This window comes from Moschus berezovskii, chromosome 22, assembly GCF_049115385.1.
Source record: "Moschus berezovskii isolate FMDL1 chromosome 22, NW_MosBer_1.0, whole genome shotgun sequence".
Lineage (NCBI taxonomy): Eukaryota > Metazoa > Chordata > Mammalia > Artiodactyla > Moschidae > Moschus > Moschus berezovskii.
This window is the reverse complement of record NC_142481.1, coordinates 26,276,405-26,292,981: the sequence shown is the minus strand read 5'-3', so window position 1 is coordinate 26,292,981 and position 16,577 is coordinate 26,276,405. Positions and strand designations below refer to the sequence as shown.

The window sequence follows — 16,577 nt, the reverse complement described above, 5'->3', positions numbered from 1 at the left end:
CTCCCTCTCCTTTGACAGGTCTGCCTGCGGGCAGCTTGCAGCTGTGCAAAGAGGTCCCCACGAGAGCTTGGCTGTTCTGTTATATTGACTTTCGACTAAGCTGCTGTGTTTACCCCCGTGGCACTAACTCTGATCTTAAGCCTGAACCTTTCCCGGCTCAGAACCCTTGTTGGCTTAGCTCCTGCCGTGTGAATTCTAGGCTGGGGCTCCTGCTGCTTGGTCACTACTCCTAACCTCCTCCTTCCAGAAATGTGTCGAATTTCCTCGTCCACCTCTCATTTGCTGCCTCTCAAATTGGGTCAGTTGGCAAGGGGAAAATAGGAAATCTTTGACATTCATTCACCCTCGTTTTAGTACAATCTCGGGAGGGAGGAAGGATACATATTAATACATATATGTCAGAACTTTTTTCCTGTTTTTTAATCGGAGGATTGTTGTTAATTGGAGGACACTGTTACAATGTCATGTTCATTTCTGCTGTACAACAACGTGAGTCTGCTATATGTATACATATATCCCTTCCCTTCTGAGCCTCTCCCCCATCCTGCCCTTCTAGGTCATCATAGAGCACCGAGCTGAGCTCCCTGTGTACAGCAGCTTCTGCCAGCTAGCTATTTTACACACGATAGTATAAAATAGCTACTCTCTCAGTTTGTCCCACCCTCCCCTTCCCCTGCTGTGTCCACAAGTCTCTGTGTCTATTTCTGTCCTGCACATAATAGGCTCATCAGTACCATTTTTCTAGATACCATATATATGCATTAATGTATGATATTTGTTTTTCTCTTTCTGACTTGACTTCACTCTGTTATGACAGACTCTAGGTTCATCAGCGTCTCTAAAAACAGAACTGATTTTTGCTAATCAGCCATGATTTTGCACCTTATCTCTTAAGAGCATCGACTTGGTTCCTAACTCTAGGGGTTTTATTTTGTTTTGGTTTGTCATCTCCAAAGCCACTGGGGGCAATAGGTAGTCCTGCTTATAAGCAAGAGGGATGTTTTGCTTCTGCATTTTCTATTAACATCTTTATTCTAAGGTTTTCATTAGGCACTGAAATTTAAAGTGAAAACCCTATTGCAGTCGATTGTGGATTACCCTAGTGAATTCTTATCTGGAGGGGACAGGCTTCTTAAGTGCCCCCCCATCACCCCCTCCTGAAATGCACACCTTGTGGTATAATTCCTTCTCCTTGAGTGGAAGTGGTCTAGAGACTTGTTTCTAACAAACAATATTGCAAAAGTGATGGGCTCTCTCTTCTGTGATTAAATTACCAAAGATTGGGACCTACTTCTTGCTTACTGACTCTCCATTGCCTTCTTGGCTTGTATACTTTTCTTTTTTAAAAAAAGGCATGTATGTGTTTATTTACTTATTTGACTGAGCCGGGTCTTAGTTGCGGCACACAGTATCTTTGACCTTTGTTGCAGCGTGCAGGATCTTTAGTTGTGGCATGTGGGATCTAGTTCCCCCAATCAGGGATTGATCCCAAGCCTCCTGCATTGGGAGCGTGGAGTCTTAGCCACTGGACCACAAGGGAATTCTGTTGGCTTGTGTGCTTGGATGAAGCAAACTGCCTTGGTGGTGAGGCCCACATGGCAAGGGACCGAGGGCCTCTTCGTATCAATAGCCAGCGAGGAACCGAGGCCCTCGTCCGACAGCCTGTGAGGAACTAAATCCTGCCCATAGCCACATACTCCTGGAACCTTGAGGCAGCAGCAGCACGGCCGACACCTTGATTGCCACCTGTGAGTGTCGGTGAGCCGTGGACCCGGCCAAGCTGTGCCTGGGCTCCTGACAGAAACTGTGAGAACTCAGGTATATTGTTTTCAGCAGCTAAAGTTTATGGTAATTTGTTATGCAGCAGTAGATAACTAATACACTATCCTAGCTCAGGTGAAATGGTCTTGGATTAGCATGTCTTCCACGTCCCAGGTCCTGAATGTGGCCATGATTTTTTGTCCTTTTTTTTTTGGCTGCGCCCTACAGCATGTGTGGATCTTAGTTCCCTAACCAGGGATTGAACCTGTGCCCCCTAGAGTGGCAGTGGGGAGTCCCAATCGCTGGACCAGGGAAGTCCATGGTCATGATTTTTAATAATGAGAGAGCCTTGGCATGTAGCTCAAAAACAATCACACTAGGGATAAAGGCAGAAAGGTACCGGCATCACTCTCCTTCCTTTTCTTGGGAAAGAAAATACTGGGGAGTGGGAGTCCTTTACAGGGTGAGCAGTAGGGTAGACGATGCCAGTACAGCAGTGAATGCGTCTGGAGGGCAGGCTCTGCTGTTCCAGGACACCTACTGGGGTGGGTTCAAGGGGCACATCGCCCGCCTCAGTGATGCCTCCTTCATGAGCATCTGGGCCTTGGTGAGTTGTGGATGTAGAAGCGTTCTTTGTCCTGGGATGGAATGTATTTCATCCTTGAACTTTGGTTTTTATAGTCATGGCTGTTTGTCAACTCTTGCGACTGGTTCACGTTGGTTAAAATATGGGGCATATGAGGTGGGGGAGGAGTAGCTCATGCATTCAACTTTGGCTTTTATCCCATCCCTACTCTTGAACGAGGGCGCAGATCCCTGAGGCATCAGCTGTCTGCCTTGAGGTACAGAAAGTCCCAGGTTAAGTGTATTTTTCCCCAGCTTTATTGAGATATAACTGACATAATGTGTTAGTTTAAGGTGTACAATGTGATGATTCATGTACATGTCGTAAAATGATTACCACGGGGAGGTTCATTGACACACCCATCACCTCACAGAGTTCCTGTTTTGTTGTTGTTGTTGTGATCATTTAAGTCTGCATTGCGGTGAGAACTTTTAAGTTCTACTCTCTTAGCAACTTTCAAGTATAGGATATAGTCCCAGAGTCTTATCTGCTGAAGGGATATAGCCAGGGTTGAAAATGAAGCAGAGGGGATAATAGATGAACTGAGGCTGTTGATTGGATATTTTGGTTAAAAGTTAAGCCAGATTATCACTGATCAGACGCTAGCTGTAGCATATAGATAGAGACTGGGGCTGTGTTGCAGAGAAGGATGACGCTTTGTGGGTTGTAATAGACACATGTGTATGAGAAAAGATCTTAAGCTGGGAAAGGACTGATCCACAGAGTGCTGATGGTAAGGCAAAAAATTAATAGTTTTATCTACATTAAGTAAAGGTTGTGCTAAAGCTGAAACTCCAATACTTTGGCCACCTCATGCGAAGAATTGACTCACTGGAAAAGACTCTGATGCTGGGAGGGATTGGGGGCAGGAGGAGAAGGGGACGACAGAGGATGAGATGGCTGGATGGCATCACCGACTCGATGGACATGGGTTTGAGTGAACTCCGGGAGTTGGTGATGGACAGGGAGGCCTGGCGTGCTGTGATTCATGCGGTTGCAAAGAGTTGGACACGACTGAGCGACTGAACTGAACTGAACGTGCATATATGCAGAAACTACCGATTTCTTAAAAACACAGGTTCCCAGAGATTCTAATGCAGTAGGTAAATTGTATAAATTTACAAAGAAATAAATGATATCTGAAAAGGGGTAATAAATGCTCACTATGCACTGTAGCTTAATGATTTTACTACAGTTTACTATCTGTTCTTTTGAGGTTATTTTAATCTATAGTATCCATATTTGGGTAATACTATGTAATGCCATGCTGGTGTGCATCTTTTCCCAATCATGTTGGCCTTGAAATCAGCTCTGTTGGGAGTATTTACACCAGGGAAATTGGCAAAGGTCACTAGTCAATACCCTTCCTCCTCTTTTTTAGAGACCTGGTTGTTACACATTTACCAGCCCTTCTTTGGATATGGTCCTCAAAGAAACCAGGAGTGGTATCAGTAGTGAGGAAAATCAAAGCATGAACTATCTGAAGGGCAGAGAAAACTTTATCTATTTATCATAGGGTACAGCAGGGGTGAAGGTGTGGGGTGAAGGTGTGGCAATTTGACCCAATTTTTTGCAGCAAGATGCTCTCCAGATTCCTTCAAAGCCTAGCCTAGATGGTTGCAGCCAAAAGCACAAGTGGTGGGAAGCAACTTTGGGGAAGGTTCCCAATTCCATGCTGAACTGGAATGTGAACCAATGTGTCTCTTGCTAAGATGATATTAGTCAATGGTGCCATCTAGTGTTGAAGTACAGATTGGCTCCAAAGAGGGACGCTTAGAGGAAGCTTTCTCGTGACTTAGGCCTTGGAAACACACTAACACAGTTTCCTCTATTTTCTTTTTCTACTTCATTTCCCTACTTCTGGAGTCATTTTCTACCCACTCCTCCAACAAGAATAGCCACTGTTTTTTTTCTTGTTGTTTTTTTTGAAAGATACGAATTTGGTGTGGTTTCCAAGCAAAAGAGAAATGCCAAGAGTTGAAAGGCATAGATATGGAAATCAGCACTTTCCTGTATTATGTATAATTTAGAGTGAATTTGCTTAGGGAAGTTGTAGAGATCTTCTCTTGTGGGTCACATAATTCAGATGCTTCTCTGCTTTTCCAGCATGTCCCAGATATCCTTCCTATTTCCTGTGACAGGGGCACATGAAGTCATCAGCATGTTGTAGCGTAACAAAGAACCCAAATTCATTCTCAAGTCTTTCTGCTTCATAGATATTTTTGTAGAGAATAGTAGAAGGAAAGTCCCGTTCATGACTTCCAAGTGAAAAGGATCTTTCATTCTGAGAACTTGTGTTAATAAGTCTTTTATTTGAAGTGAAGGTAATTACCAAAGCCTTTGACTGTGTCGATCACAATAAACTGTGGAACATTCTGAAAGGGATGGGAATCCCAGACCACCTGACCTGCCTCTTGAGAAACCTGTATGCAGGTCAGGAAGCAACAGTTAGAACTGGACGTGGAACAACAGACTGGTTCCAAATAGAAAAAGGTGTACGTCAAGGTTGTATATTGTCACCTTGCTTATTTAACTTCTATGCAGAGTACATCATGAGGAACGCTGGGCTGGAAGAAGCACAAGCTGGAATCAAGATTGCTGGGAGAAATATCAATAACCTCAGATATGCAGATGACACTACCCTTATGGCAGAAAGTGAAGAGGAACTCAAAAGCCTCTTGATGAAAGTGAAAGAGGAGAGTGAAAAGGTTGGCTTGAAGCTCAACATTCAGAAAACGAAGATCATGGCATCTGGTCCCATCACTTCATGGGAAATAGATGGAAAAACAGTGGAGACAGTGTCAGACTTTATTTTTTTGGGCTCCAAAATCACTGCAGATGCTGATTGCAGCCATGAAATTAAAAGATGCTTGCTCCTTGGAAGGAAAGTTATGACCAACCTTGATAGTATATTAAAAAGCAGAGACATTACTTTGCCAACCAAGGTCCTTCTAGTCAAGGCAATGGTTTTTCCCGTGGTCATGTATGGATGTGAGAGTTGGACTGTGAAGAAAGCTGATCACCGAAGAATCGATGCTTTTGAACTGTGGTGTTGGAGAAGACTCTTGAGAGTCCCTTATACTGCAAGGAGATCCACCCAGTCCATTCTAAAGGAGATCAATCCTGGATGTTCATTGGAGGGACTGATGCTAAAGCTGAAACTGCAATACTTTGGCCACCTCATGTGACGAGTTGACTCACTGGAAAAGACTCTGATGCTGGGAAAGGTTGGGGGCGGGAGGAGAAGGGGACGACGGAGAATGAGATGGCTGGATGGCATCACCGACTCTGTGGACATGAGTTTGAGTGTACTCCGGGAGTTGGTGATGGACAGGGAGGCCTGGTGTGCTATGATTCATGGGGTTGCGGAGAGTCGGACACGACTGAGCGACTGAACTGAACTGAACTGAAGTTCTCAAAGCTGGAGAGTCCTCCAGAAACTAGAGTAAGATTCTGGGATTAATTCCCACTGGAAAGGTTGACTGCATCATGAGCATTGGAGAAAGCAGTATGGTAGTCCCTCAATGAACATTACTTCCTTTTTTCCCCCTTTGGTGATCTGTGTAAAATGAAAGAACATTTAACTAATTAGTGGGCTCAAAGCTGTTGTTCCACCCTGACAGTTTTTATCTTTTCACTAAGGATAACTGACCTGTAAGTTTGGGACTATTTCAGATGTAAGTTATCAAACAGAATACCAGTAAGGAATCAATGCTATCCTCTCTGTAGTGTGTGTAGCTGGAGCAGCCTGAACTGTTATTGTGAAACCTTTCAAAATGGAAGGACGGGAATGTCACAACTGTAGATATGAAGTCCAAAAATGGGATTAGACTTTACCCAGGATACTTTTTCAGTGTTCAAAGAACACCACAAGTAGCTTAGAAATCTCACCTTGAGACTGCTAAGCTATCTGAACACATGGCTTTATTTTAGGTGAGGGCCATGGGCGGAGAGTCGGACACGACTGAGCGACTGAACTGAACTGAACTGAACTGATGGGTTTTGCAGTCAAGTCAGCTGCTATTTATATAGACAAGCCTTCATCAACAGTCCTGTAAAGCTCACCCTCTTACATAGGATGGCAGCAATTTTGCCTGAGAAAATGAGCCTATGTGACTAGAGGCTACATACACTTTTTGTTAGAAGGAATTGAAGATCCTGTTAGTAAGGTAAAAGTCAATTTTGTCCATATGCAGGCCCAACTGTTAAATATAACAAGGCCTGGGTATTCCCATGTTCTTACATGTTCAATAGACATTCCAATTTATCAAATGGTGACAAACTTAAAAGCCTGTGTCATTGTCCTGTTAGACCCTGGGAAAGCTTTTTAAGTGCAGATCATTCTTCTAAAGGTGGATCTGATTCTGCGTGGTCTTGAGTTGCCCCCACTACCCTACATAAATGACTCACTCTTTGGGATAACTTTCTCCTTGTCCCTGCTTGACCTCAGGTCTATGGCATCTCTGGTCTTTGCTGCCTACCCTGGAGTAAGGTTCCCTTTCTCATACCAGTCTGTTCTAAACATAGCAACAAAATTTCAAAAAACTTTTAATAACACACTCTTGTCATTTTAAATGCATCTCAAGCTTTGAACTGTGTATTTCAAATTTCTTTTACTTAGATGTATTAGGAACAACCATCTGACTTTTGACTGCCACAACCATAAACTTCTCTAGTTTTTTTCCCTTTGCTATTTCTTTTTATCTCAGCATCTTAATGAACTTTGAAGTGACCACTGATGTGGGTAGTTCTGTCAGATAAAAATCAATCCCCAAATTTCCACTAACTCGTTCTTTGGCAGGCAGGTCTGTCGATTAAAAATGGATGCTTCTGGCAACTTTGAGGCATTGTAACATTAAGAAGTGGTTTATGAGATTCCACTGACTTCATTTTAGTGCTATTTTACTGTATTCTTAAATAGTTGAACACCGATAGTCCATGTAGTACATTAGCAAACTCTTAGAGAGGTTCTAACTACTCAAAAAAGGAAGTTAGTATCCAAGTGACAACTATTAAGGCAAATGATTAAGTACCTTTACTTTGGGAAGCTTTGTTCCATCCCACTGACATTGTCGTTTGATGTACCTACTGCAATAGTAAGTAAATGTGTCCCTTATGAAAACTTAAGAAAGACTGCTCTAGGGACTTCACCAGTGAGGAATCTGAGGTATGGACTATGACCCAGGTCATCTGGGCTCAGTTGGGAACTCTCATTACAGCTCTGTTTTTAAAGGAATGAGATTCTCTTTTTCATAAAGGATCCAGTCTAAAATAATTCTTTCAGGCAGCTTCAAGGACTAAAAACTGTCAATTAAAGTTTTTAATTGTCTTTGTTGCTTCTGAAAACAATGGATCACCACTCCCCAGAGTTAAAAACGACCAGAACACAGACTTAAAAACCAAGCCATTTAATTGTGTCTTTGAAGGTAAACAATATCTTGATCCCAAGCCCCGAGAATGCCAGAGCGATGGGTCTGAGACGTCCGTGGGGCAGTATTCTCACAGAGTCCTGGGTCAGACCTCAGTGTTCCAAGGCAGAGCACTTAGCGGAATTTATGCATTCCAGTCTGCAGTTTTGCAGACTGCCGGAAACAGACCCCAAGAGGCTCTAAAGATGGGAAAAATTCAACTCCTGGTCTCACAGATAAAAGTAGGGAGAGTACCAAAAATGTTACGCTCACTTCTCTTCACTTTTCTCACAGTCTGAAACCTGAGCCATCACCTCCCCAACTCACAGTAGCCGAAGCTGCAGTTTAGGTTCGAGATCAGTCCCTCTATCCAGAGAGCTCTCATCAATACAGCTTTTTTTAACAAGTACTTTAAAGAACCCTCTGGCGGCACAATGAGTTAGTTAACAAGATTTTAATTTACAAATTAAAAAGCTACATGTTTTATTTTTTCTCCTTTTTCTCTTCTTTCTTTACATCACTCTTTTCCTTCTCTTTCTCTTTGTCATCTTTTCTATCCTTTTTGCTGTCTTCCTTTTCTTGCCCTTCTTTCTTTTCTGCGTCCCGGTTGGCAATCTTGTTGTTGATGAGGTTGTGCAAGGCGACCACAGAACGGATCAGTGAGGCCAAATATACCACCACCATCTGATCGTTGGTCTTCAGGTAAAAAGCCTTGACAAACTCCTGCAGGCTGACATCTGGCAGCAGGTTGAAGACGTCCTGCAGCTGGTAGATGATCTGGTGGTTGATGGGCAGCTTGCCAGTGGCCACCTTCTCCAGGTAGCCCCTGATGTCCAGGAGCTTGGAGTTGAGTCCCTTCAGACCATGGACCTGGTTTGTGATCCGCTGGGAAAGAGTGCCCACTGTAGTGTCTTTGATGTCTCTGCAGGAACCCACAAGAAAGAGCAGGGGTATCCATCAGTGTCCTATACCATCACACAGATTTTCACATTCTAAGGGAACAACTCAGTTTGTGAGGCGGGGCAAGTTTTCTAAAGCAAAAATTTTACTTCTCCGTTTGATAAAGATTTGAGTGTAAAGTGCCTTAACCTTGTTTTCATTTGGAAGCGTATGTTTTATCTTTCTCATCACAGGACATCTTTCAAAAGAAGAGAGAGAGCTAAAATGCTCACTAAAAAATTTTTAAATCCCCCTCTACTTCAATTTCTTTTGTTCCTAAAGAGGGTAGCATTCTTTTCACCTGAATCTATAAGATGTTTTGAGATGCTTTTAAATCAGTCAGTAGTAACTTTCTGAACTGAAACGAATCTTATTGTTTGAGAAAATCTATGACCTTTCAAATAAGTCAGGGTTATGTAAGTATTTTTCTTTTTTTCCTAAAATTTGGCCATGCCGGGTCTTAATTGTGGCACTCTGGATCTTTAGTTGCAGCATGCAGGATCTAGTTGCCTGAGCAGGGATCAAACTCGGGCCCCCTGCATTGTGAGTGTGGAGTCTTAGCCACTGGACTAAGGAAGTCCCCTAGAGTGTAAAAGGCCTTGATGCAGATTCTCTGCAGAAAACTGGCTAGCTACATTCATTGAAAAGGAGATACACTTAAAGAACATACACTTGCTTTTAACACGCATCTTCCTGTCACAGCCAGCATTATAGTTTCCAGACAAGGTGTGCTATCCACAGAGTCATAAATCATAACTCAGGACACTTCATAGATGATCCAGGACTAGAGCCAGGTCTATGGACTCTTGATATGGATCTTTTCCTTACACTAAGCAGCCTCTTGGGCAGCTTCTGATTCTGATGCTGTCCAAAAGTCTCACCGTAACAAGTGTTCAACTCCGACTTCCTCAGCTTCCTCTGCTCCAATTTCACTGGTCACGTGCTCAAATGTTTTAGAGGTTGGAGTTCCATCCTGGGAGAGGAGACTTAATTATAGTTATTTACTTACAAACAAATGAACAAACTAGCACATGCTCCTTTTCACACCTTGATTCTTCTGCTTTAAGTCAGATCACTTGAGGGGTGTTATTACTGGGTTTTCTGTGGCAAGGGTGGGTAAAGTTTGATTTGAAAGCTGTCACAGCAGTCCTACTCAGGGTTGAGGTATACTGGGGCATCATCCTTAGCTTATTTCTGAGGAAAATCTTGATATATCTTAAGTCTTCAGTAGAGATGGACATTCAGAGACGTCTCAATTTGGCTAAATTTTAAGGATGTCATAGTTCTTTCTAAAATAGGCCATTGTGCCTGAGATAAGCTTATGTTAGAAAATATCACTTTGAACCATCTACTGTCCATTGGGTCAAATGATCAGTGCACCAAACGATGTGGTGAGAATCACTGATTTTCTGGAGGTCCTGAATTAATCAAGGAACCCATTAGTGGATGTGGTTTGCTGTATCACCTACTTATTTCTTGACAGGACTCAGGAGAAACTTTTCTCAGATCTAGTGCCAGAAGAGGCTGTGCATCTCCTGTAAAGGCTGTGAACTGTTTGCAAACAGGAGTGCACTGCAGTGCACGCACAGGATGTAGGCAGACGGCTTAGATGCAAAGCCTGGCTCTGCCGTGTGTGTGCTAAGGGAGCTGTGAGATCTTGGGAAAGTCACTTCACTTATACTGAGAGGTATAAACATCAGCTGTTGTTATTTTATCCAGGATAGTGTGAATCCTGAAAATGACATTTTCCTTTTGGCTCTGTATGCTAGGATGGTCAAAGCCTTCCAACACCTGTGCAGGACTTCATGCCATGTCTTTTCAGGTACTGATTTTTCCCTGGCTTCATCTTATAATATGACCCCTCTATCTTCTATTAAAAAATCCTGTTTCATTGGGGTGTGTGGGTGTGTGTGTGCATGCAAGCAGCCTCAAACTCCTTTTTGAAAGAGGCAAGGTAAAATTTAACTTGTAACAACTGTATCAAGACCAAGGATGAAAGCCTTACTGCAACTAGGCAACAGATCTGGATATAAGTTCTCTAGCAGTAAGGCAAACAGGGGCACAGAGCTCAGGGCAAGGAACATTTGCAGGAAGCTAAGTTAAAAAAGCCCTTTCCAGATTTTAAAATTGAATATATGAATAACTATAAGAAGAAAGACAGTATTTAGTCTCTCTCTCTCCTGCTTTTGACTTTGGAAATTCAAGATTGAGCTTTTTGTATACCCTAAGTACAAATACTTTATGCTCAAAACAAAACTCATATAGTTTCACAACAAATCTTATCCTAGAATCTGCGTTCAATTCTGTTTCCTGGAAATAGAGAAAAGCTATTTTGGCAGCTTGTCCTGTCCATACCCAAGGCACAAGCTAGCAAGACCACAGAGCAGGTACTGAATACAATGGAGCCAACTATATAGGTGTCAAATCGTACAAATGGGTTTTGCCATCTAGCTCCAGGCAGTTCTGACTTACTCTATTTGAAAACCTTCCAGGAGAAGACTGTCAGAGGTGGGCCAACAGTGGAAATGGCACTAGATTACGATCAAGCTCATCAGGCTTTGCATTTACTCTGCTGAGAACATCTCTGGGTGATGATTTGACTATTTTGGTCTCAATTTCATTTGTAAAAGAAGACTTTAGATTTCTATGGTCCTCTCCATTTTTAAAATTTGGTGATTCAAACACTCATGGGGGAAAAAACATAATATCAAACTGTTGACAGAAATCAATAACCTTTTGTTATAAAGTATTTGTTGACTTGAAATGGGGGAAAAACCCAATGGCCCTAAAAGTAGCAAATCTAATCTCCTAGGCTCATAACAAGATGACTTACATCATGAACTTCTTCCACTGAAATATATGCTTCTGTGGGCAGTCCCAGGTCCTTTGGTTTCACATCAATGATGACCAATACCTGGCAGAAAAACACATCTTAGCAAACCACCTTGTACTAAGCACATAGGGAATAACTGCAGCCATTCTGAAGATGATCACTGAAGCTTTTTCATTCATTTAACCAGATAATGAGCCAGAATTTTCAGGAAAAAAAAAAGACTTTACATTTCAAATTTCTTATCATTTGCTCTGCTCTTCAACCCCATCCATTAACAAGGTGAAAGATAGTACAATGAGGAAGGAATCAAGCAGAAGGAAATTAGAGTCAAGATAGCCAGCGTTTTAATCCCAGCTGCGCCCTCAGAAGACCTTTACTAACCATTCTGAACCTCAGTTTTCTCATTTGTAAAAAGGATAACAATCCCATACAGTTGAGAGGATTAAGGAAGGTAACTTACATACTGAGCAGATGTTTAATTTACTAAATACACTGGGTTATTGCATACTACACAAAGTGCTGCAAATTAACACAAGTTTATAGAGAAAAAGTGGGTGAAATGATTCACTATCCACTAGGAGGCTCTTTTTCTTGAGTTAACCGGCAATTATCAGTCAAGGGTTTTAAAGATAAAGTGCACTTACTGAGTTAGGGCAGTATCTTTTCATTAGTTCATTGATGGCGATGTCATTCTTGTGTAGTTTAGGGCCTGTGTGGTACCACCCAACTATTCTTTCTCTGGCTGTGAAGGAAAAAAATAGCGGCTTTGAACTGTTACATAAAGATCTATATATTTCCCTCAAAAGGGGTAAGAACTTCAGTAGTTATGTTCTCTACCTTTTAAAAAATTCCAGGCATCTAAACCTTGACATGCTTATGAAACCTTAAATTCAAAAGCAGGAATCTCTGAAAATAAACATCAGGGGAAATCTAGAGATAGCCATATCTCAAGCTAGTTTAGGAAACCAGTCATACATGAAACAACTAGAAAACAATTCCAAGGGAATGTATAAACAAATGCAAGTGCATCTCACATAGATTACAACAGTGAGTGTTGTGGGAATAAACATTTCCAGAGCAATGTGGTTGCTGTAATGAAATGAAAACGATACACATGACAGAGATATTTACCTTGGTGGTACTAAAGCTCTAGAGGCATGTGGATTTTATTTGATAACTTTTTTGCTTTTCTGCTGCAGAGGGCTATCTCTCCCCTGAAATCTAGGTGGTCAGGCTGGCCTTAAATTGCTACTTCAGTTTCTCATTTATTCTACCTCATTTGTCTACTACCATTGGCCTTACTTTAGTCTAGCTAAGTGAAAGGGTCTTTGACATTAGACAAAGAAAAGTGAATACTTAGAAAAGGCGTTAGGGACACACACGTACATTTAGACACCACACCACACACACATATACCAGTGCCACAATGCCACCTACCGTTGACCTTCTTAAACATTCCATACATGTTTTCCAAGTAATCATGGTCTAAAAACCAGACAGAATCATCTTTGTCGTCTTCATCAAAAGGAACTAAAGAGGAGAAAAAAAAACATCCCAAAAAACAGTTTAGGGTGCTAGATAGAACTCTAAGGGCACACACCACAACTGTGGACCTCTAGGCCAGATTTGACCCATGTCTTTAGCTTGTCCAATACAGTATTAAAAGTATTTTTGAGTTGCTTTTATTAAAAACTGGAAGACTGCACATACAAATCTAGACCTCCAGGCTCTCTTGAAAAATTGGAAGACCTGGCAATAACTGGCTATAGCCATACAGAGGTCACCTCCTTTGAAAAGGATACATGTTCTTCAGTTTGCTAAAAGCGCCATCATTTCCTAACACTTCTGTTGGGCAAATTACATTATTGCCTGATCCTTTCAGAGACTGAAGTTAGTGACCTCTAGTCTAGCAGCTATGCCAGCAATTATTTTGTTGTTCATTATTGTTGCTTTAATCATAAAATACATAGATACATTCTTCTGAACATTCACGAAACAGAGTGAAAAGAAGGTTTTTATCTCCCCCTTGCCTACCGATAGTTTAGTGCAGGGGTTGACAAACTATACCCACTGCCTATTTTAATAGTTTTATGCCATATGGCTATTAGTTTGTCTACATACTGTTTTTATTTGCTTTCCTGCTATACTGACAGAGTTAAGCAGTTGCAATGGAGATGATATGGCCTGAAAATACTTAAAAATATTTACTATCTACTTCTGTGTGTAGCCTTTAGCCTCCCTGTTCTATACTTAAGCAATTCTGAAATAGAATCGATTGGTTGCAGTAAAAAATGGAGACCACGAAATTTTCTTTCCTTTTTAAAAGTTAACTGACATTTTAACCATACTAAGAAAATGTAAAATTTGTCTATTTATTTTTTAAAAAAAACTGAGGTATAATTGACAGATTTTTCTTTTTACCTGCAAAACTGTTGGATACGTCAAGTACTTTCTTTTGCCACGACCCCAAAAGCACACCAACAACACGTTTTTGGTTTCCAACCTTGCCTATTCTGAATGAGAAAACAAAAGATCAATCTGGATAGGCACAGACTCAACAATAAGATACCTAACATGAAATACCAACGTACCGATACAACTTAGCTTAGCTGGGAACTGATCCCACTAAACAAATGCAGTAAGTTAGTCTTAAAAAAAAAAAACCCAACAACTCTCAAACCTTATAGAAATTTAAAATGGAGAAAATGAAAACTCCTCAGATCTTACAGTTTTAAATGTTATCTGGCTGGTGTTTGAAAATACATTTAACTTTTTATTTTGATAAGACCTTACCTTGCTTTCTTAAACTTTCTCTATCTTCTCTATCCTCCAACCTTTTCAGGGATAAAGATGCTGAAGCTGAACCAGTGTTATGGTCCAGCTTGCCAACTCTTCTATGAAACAAGCCCAACTAGATGGTATAAACAATTCTTTGTATTATCTAGGGGCTGAGAAAATGATTCTGACCCAGAAGCATGTGTATGCCATTTGTGATCTCTCTGAATGACTAAATTAGGCAGAAGTTGGAACTGAGCTGGTGACTAATCATACTGGAAGGAGGGCTCAGTGAATAAGAAAAACTACCTCAGAATTTCTATCTCCAAATCAAACCCCCTTAGCAATTTTGTGCTAAGGAATGACAAGTGTTTCACTTATTTCATTGGTCTTTATATAGAATTCTCCATTAACCACTAACAAATGTGACATAACAATTCTATGTTCAAAGGGCAGACAAAAGTCATTGTGAAATGAACCACAATTTCTTAACAGTTGTTGGTTCACACCGATTGAACTGCACTTATCTAAACACATGATTTGGCAAACTTATAAATGCTTACTATGTCTAGGGCTTGGATCAGAATTAAGTATTCTGATTTTTTGGGGAAATCTTAAGTTTAAAGGAAATTTCCACACTCATGGGCTTTTCTTCTAATCTACAAAAATGCATTTGTGTTTTAGAAAGCCCTACAATTGTCTGACACAGCAGCTGGCAGTATCTGCCTTCACTATGCCCTTAAAAATGTTTGTTGAATTGACTGAACAGAACTGGAATGATGCCTGCCTTCTTAGCACCTCTAGTATCCTATGGGAGAAAAACAGTAATTGTACAGTGGAAAAGCTCACATATCTTGTTAGGCTAAGCGTCCTACAAAGAAATGGAACTAAACTGGGGACCCTAAACCTCACAGGAGTCTTTGAGTTTGGTTTTGGCTCTGGTTGAATTGGGAGTTGTACAAAGCAAGAGAATGGGCACTTAGCAACTATGACTTTATAGCAGATGCTCCCAACTGGGCCTTACAACTTTCCAATTCAAGTAACTACTGTAAAACTTATGAACACGTGTAACAGGTCCCGCGGGACAAACAGCTCGAAAACAGGCAAACGAAGGCAGAAGAAACATCTGTGGGATGTTTTCTTATTCTTTTAACGCCTTACACCTCCAACTGGTCTCATTTTTAGAAGAAAAACTTGACTTTAAGACTTAATATAGCTACGTTTTAAGCTATCGTCAAACCAGATTCCCACTTCTGAAACTTCCACAAGTTAAAAGCACAGTTCTTGCAGGGAGCCTTAGGGACCAGACTTTCGGTGACAGCCAAAAAGCGCGAGTCTGAAGGGCTTTCCTACCAGACACCGAGTCTCTTAGGCGAAAAGGTACGGACGAGGCGACAGATGGGCAGGAGGACTGGGGATCAGGATCAAACGAAACCTGCTCCCCATACTCTGGCATCGTACTGACTGGGTAAAGGGAATGATCAGCGCAGTTCCCGGGAGTGCCGGCTGGGCAGAAGACTCCGGGTAACTTGGGCTTCATGAATGGACTTAATCTGGGCCCCTCGGCGACTCAGGGCTACCCCCGGTGCGTCAGCACCCCCGCGGTACCCAGCGCGCCCGTGACTCAGCAGCGGCGGCGCCACCGGCCCCGGTAGGCCGCCCCGTGCCGCCCGCTCACCGATTGAAATGATCCACCACACTGAGCAGCACCAGGGGGTGGACCACCACCTTCTGCACCGCCAGCTCCGGCATCGCGACACACCCCGCCCGCCAGGCCCTGCTCCCCGCGACCCGCAAACACCGGCAGCCGGAGCGGTAGTAACTCTCGGCTATCCTCCAGGCCTGGCTCCTCCTCTTCCGGCTGAGCCGCCGCCGCGCGACTCCTCCTTCCGCTCCCAGAGTGCCGCGCGCGTCGGGCTGGTAGGGTCTCTCCTGCTCCTGCCTTGGGGAGGGGAAGTGCCCGGGAAGGCGGGACCTGGCTCGTGTGACCGGCTAAGAAATTCCCAGGTCATGAAAGCTAACAGCTCACTAGAGACTGATAAAGGCTGACCTCCTGGTGTTTGCCCTGTACTGTCACCGCTGTGACTTTTCACCTCAGAATCTTCTTAGCTCCCCTCCCCCACCCGAAGACTGGAGAAAATGCTGAGAAAAAAAATGTAAATAGTAGTGTCTCCATCATTCAGAAAATGTTCACTTTCAATTCTAGTCAAAATCCTCCAGAATTTCTTAGAGGTTG

At 42.3% G+C, this 16,577-nt stretch overlaps 1 protein-coding gene across 1 annotated transcript; it reads right to left on the bottom strand.

Annotated features, from left to right (window-relative positions):
• Nucleotides 1–7,778: 7,778 nt before the first annotated feature.
• PSMD7 (proteasome 26S subunit, non-ATPase 7) lies at nucleotides 7,779–16,208 on the bottom strand. The gene is made up of 7 exons (XM_088830617.1): nucleotides 16,020–16,208; nucleotides 13,988–14,079; nucleotides 13,004–13,096; nucleotides 12,211–12,308; nucleotides 11,567–11,647; nucleotides 9,615–9,706; nucleotides 7,779–8,716 (listed from the first exon to the last, which is right to left on the bottom strand). The coding sequence occupies exons 1-7, from the start codon at nucleotides 16,091–16,093 to the stop codon at nucleotides 8,278–8,280; spliced, it is 969 nt and encodes a 322-aa protein (XP_088686743.1). The 5' UTR covers nucleotides 16,094–16,208; the 3' UTR covers nucleotides 7,779–8,277.
• Nucleotides 16,209–16,577: the final 369 nt, after the last annotated feature.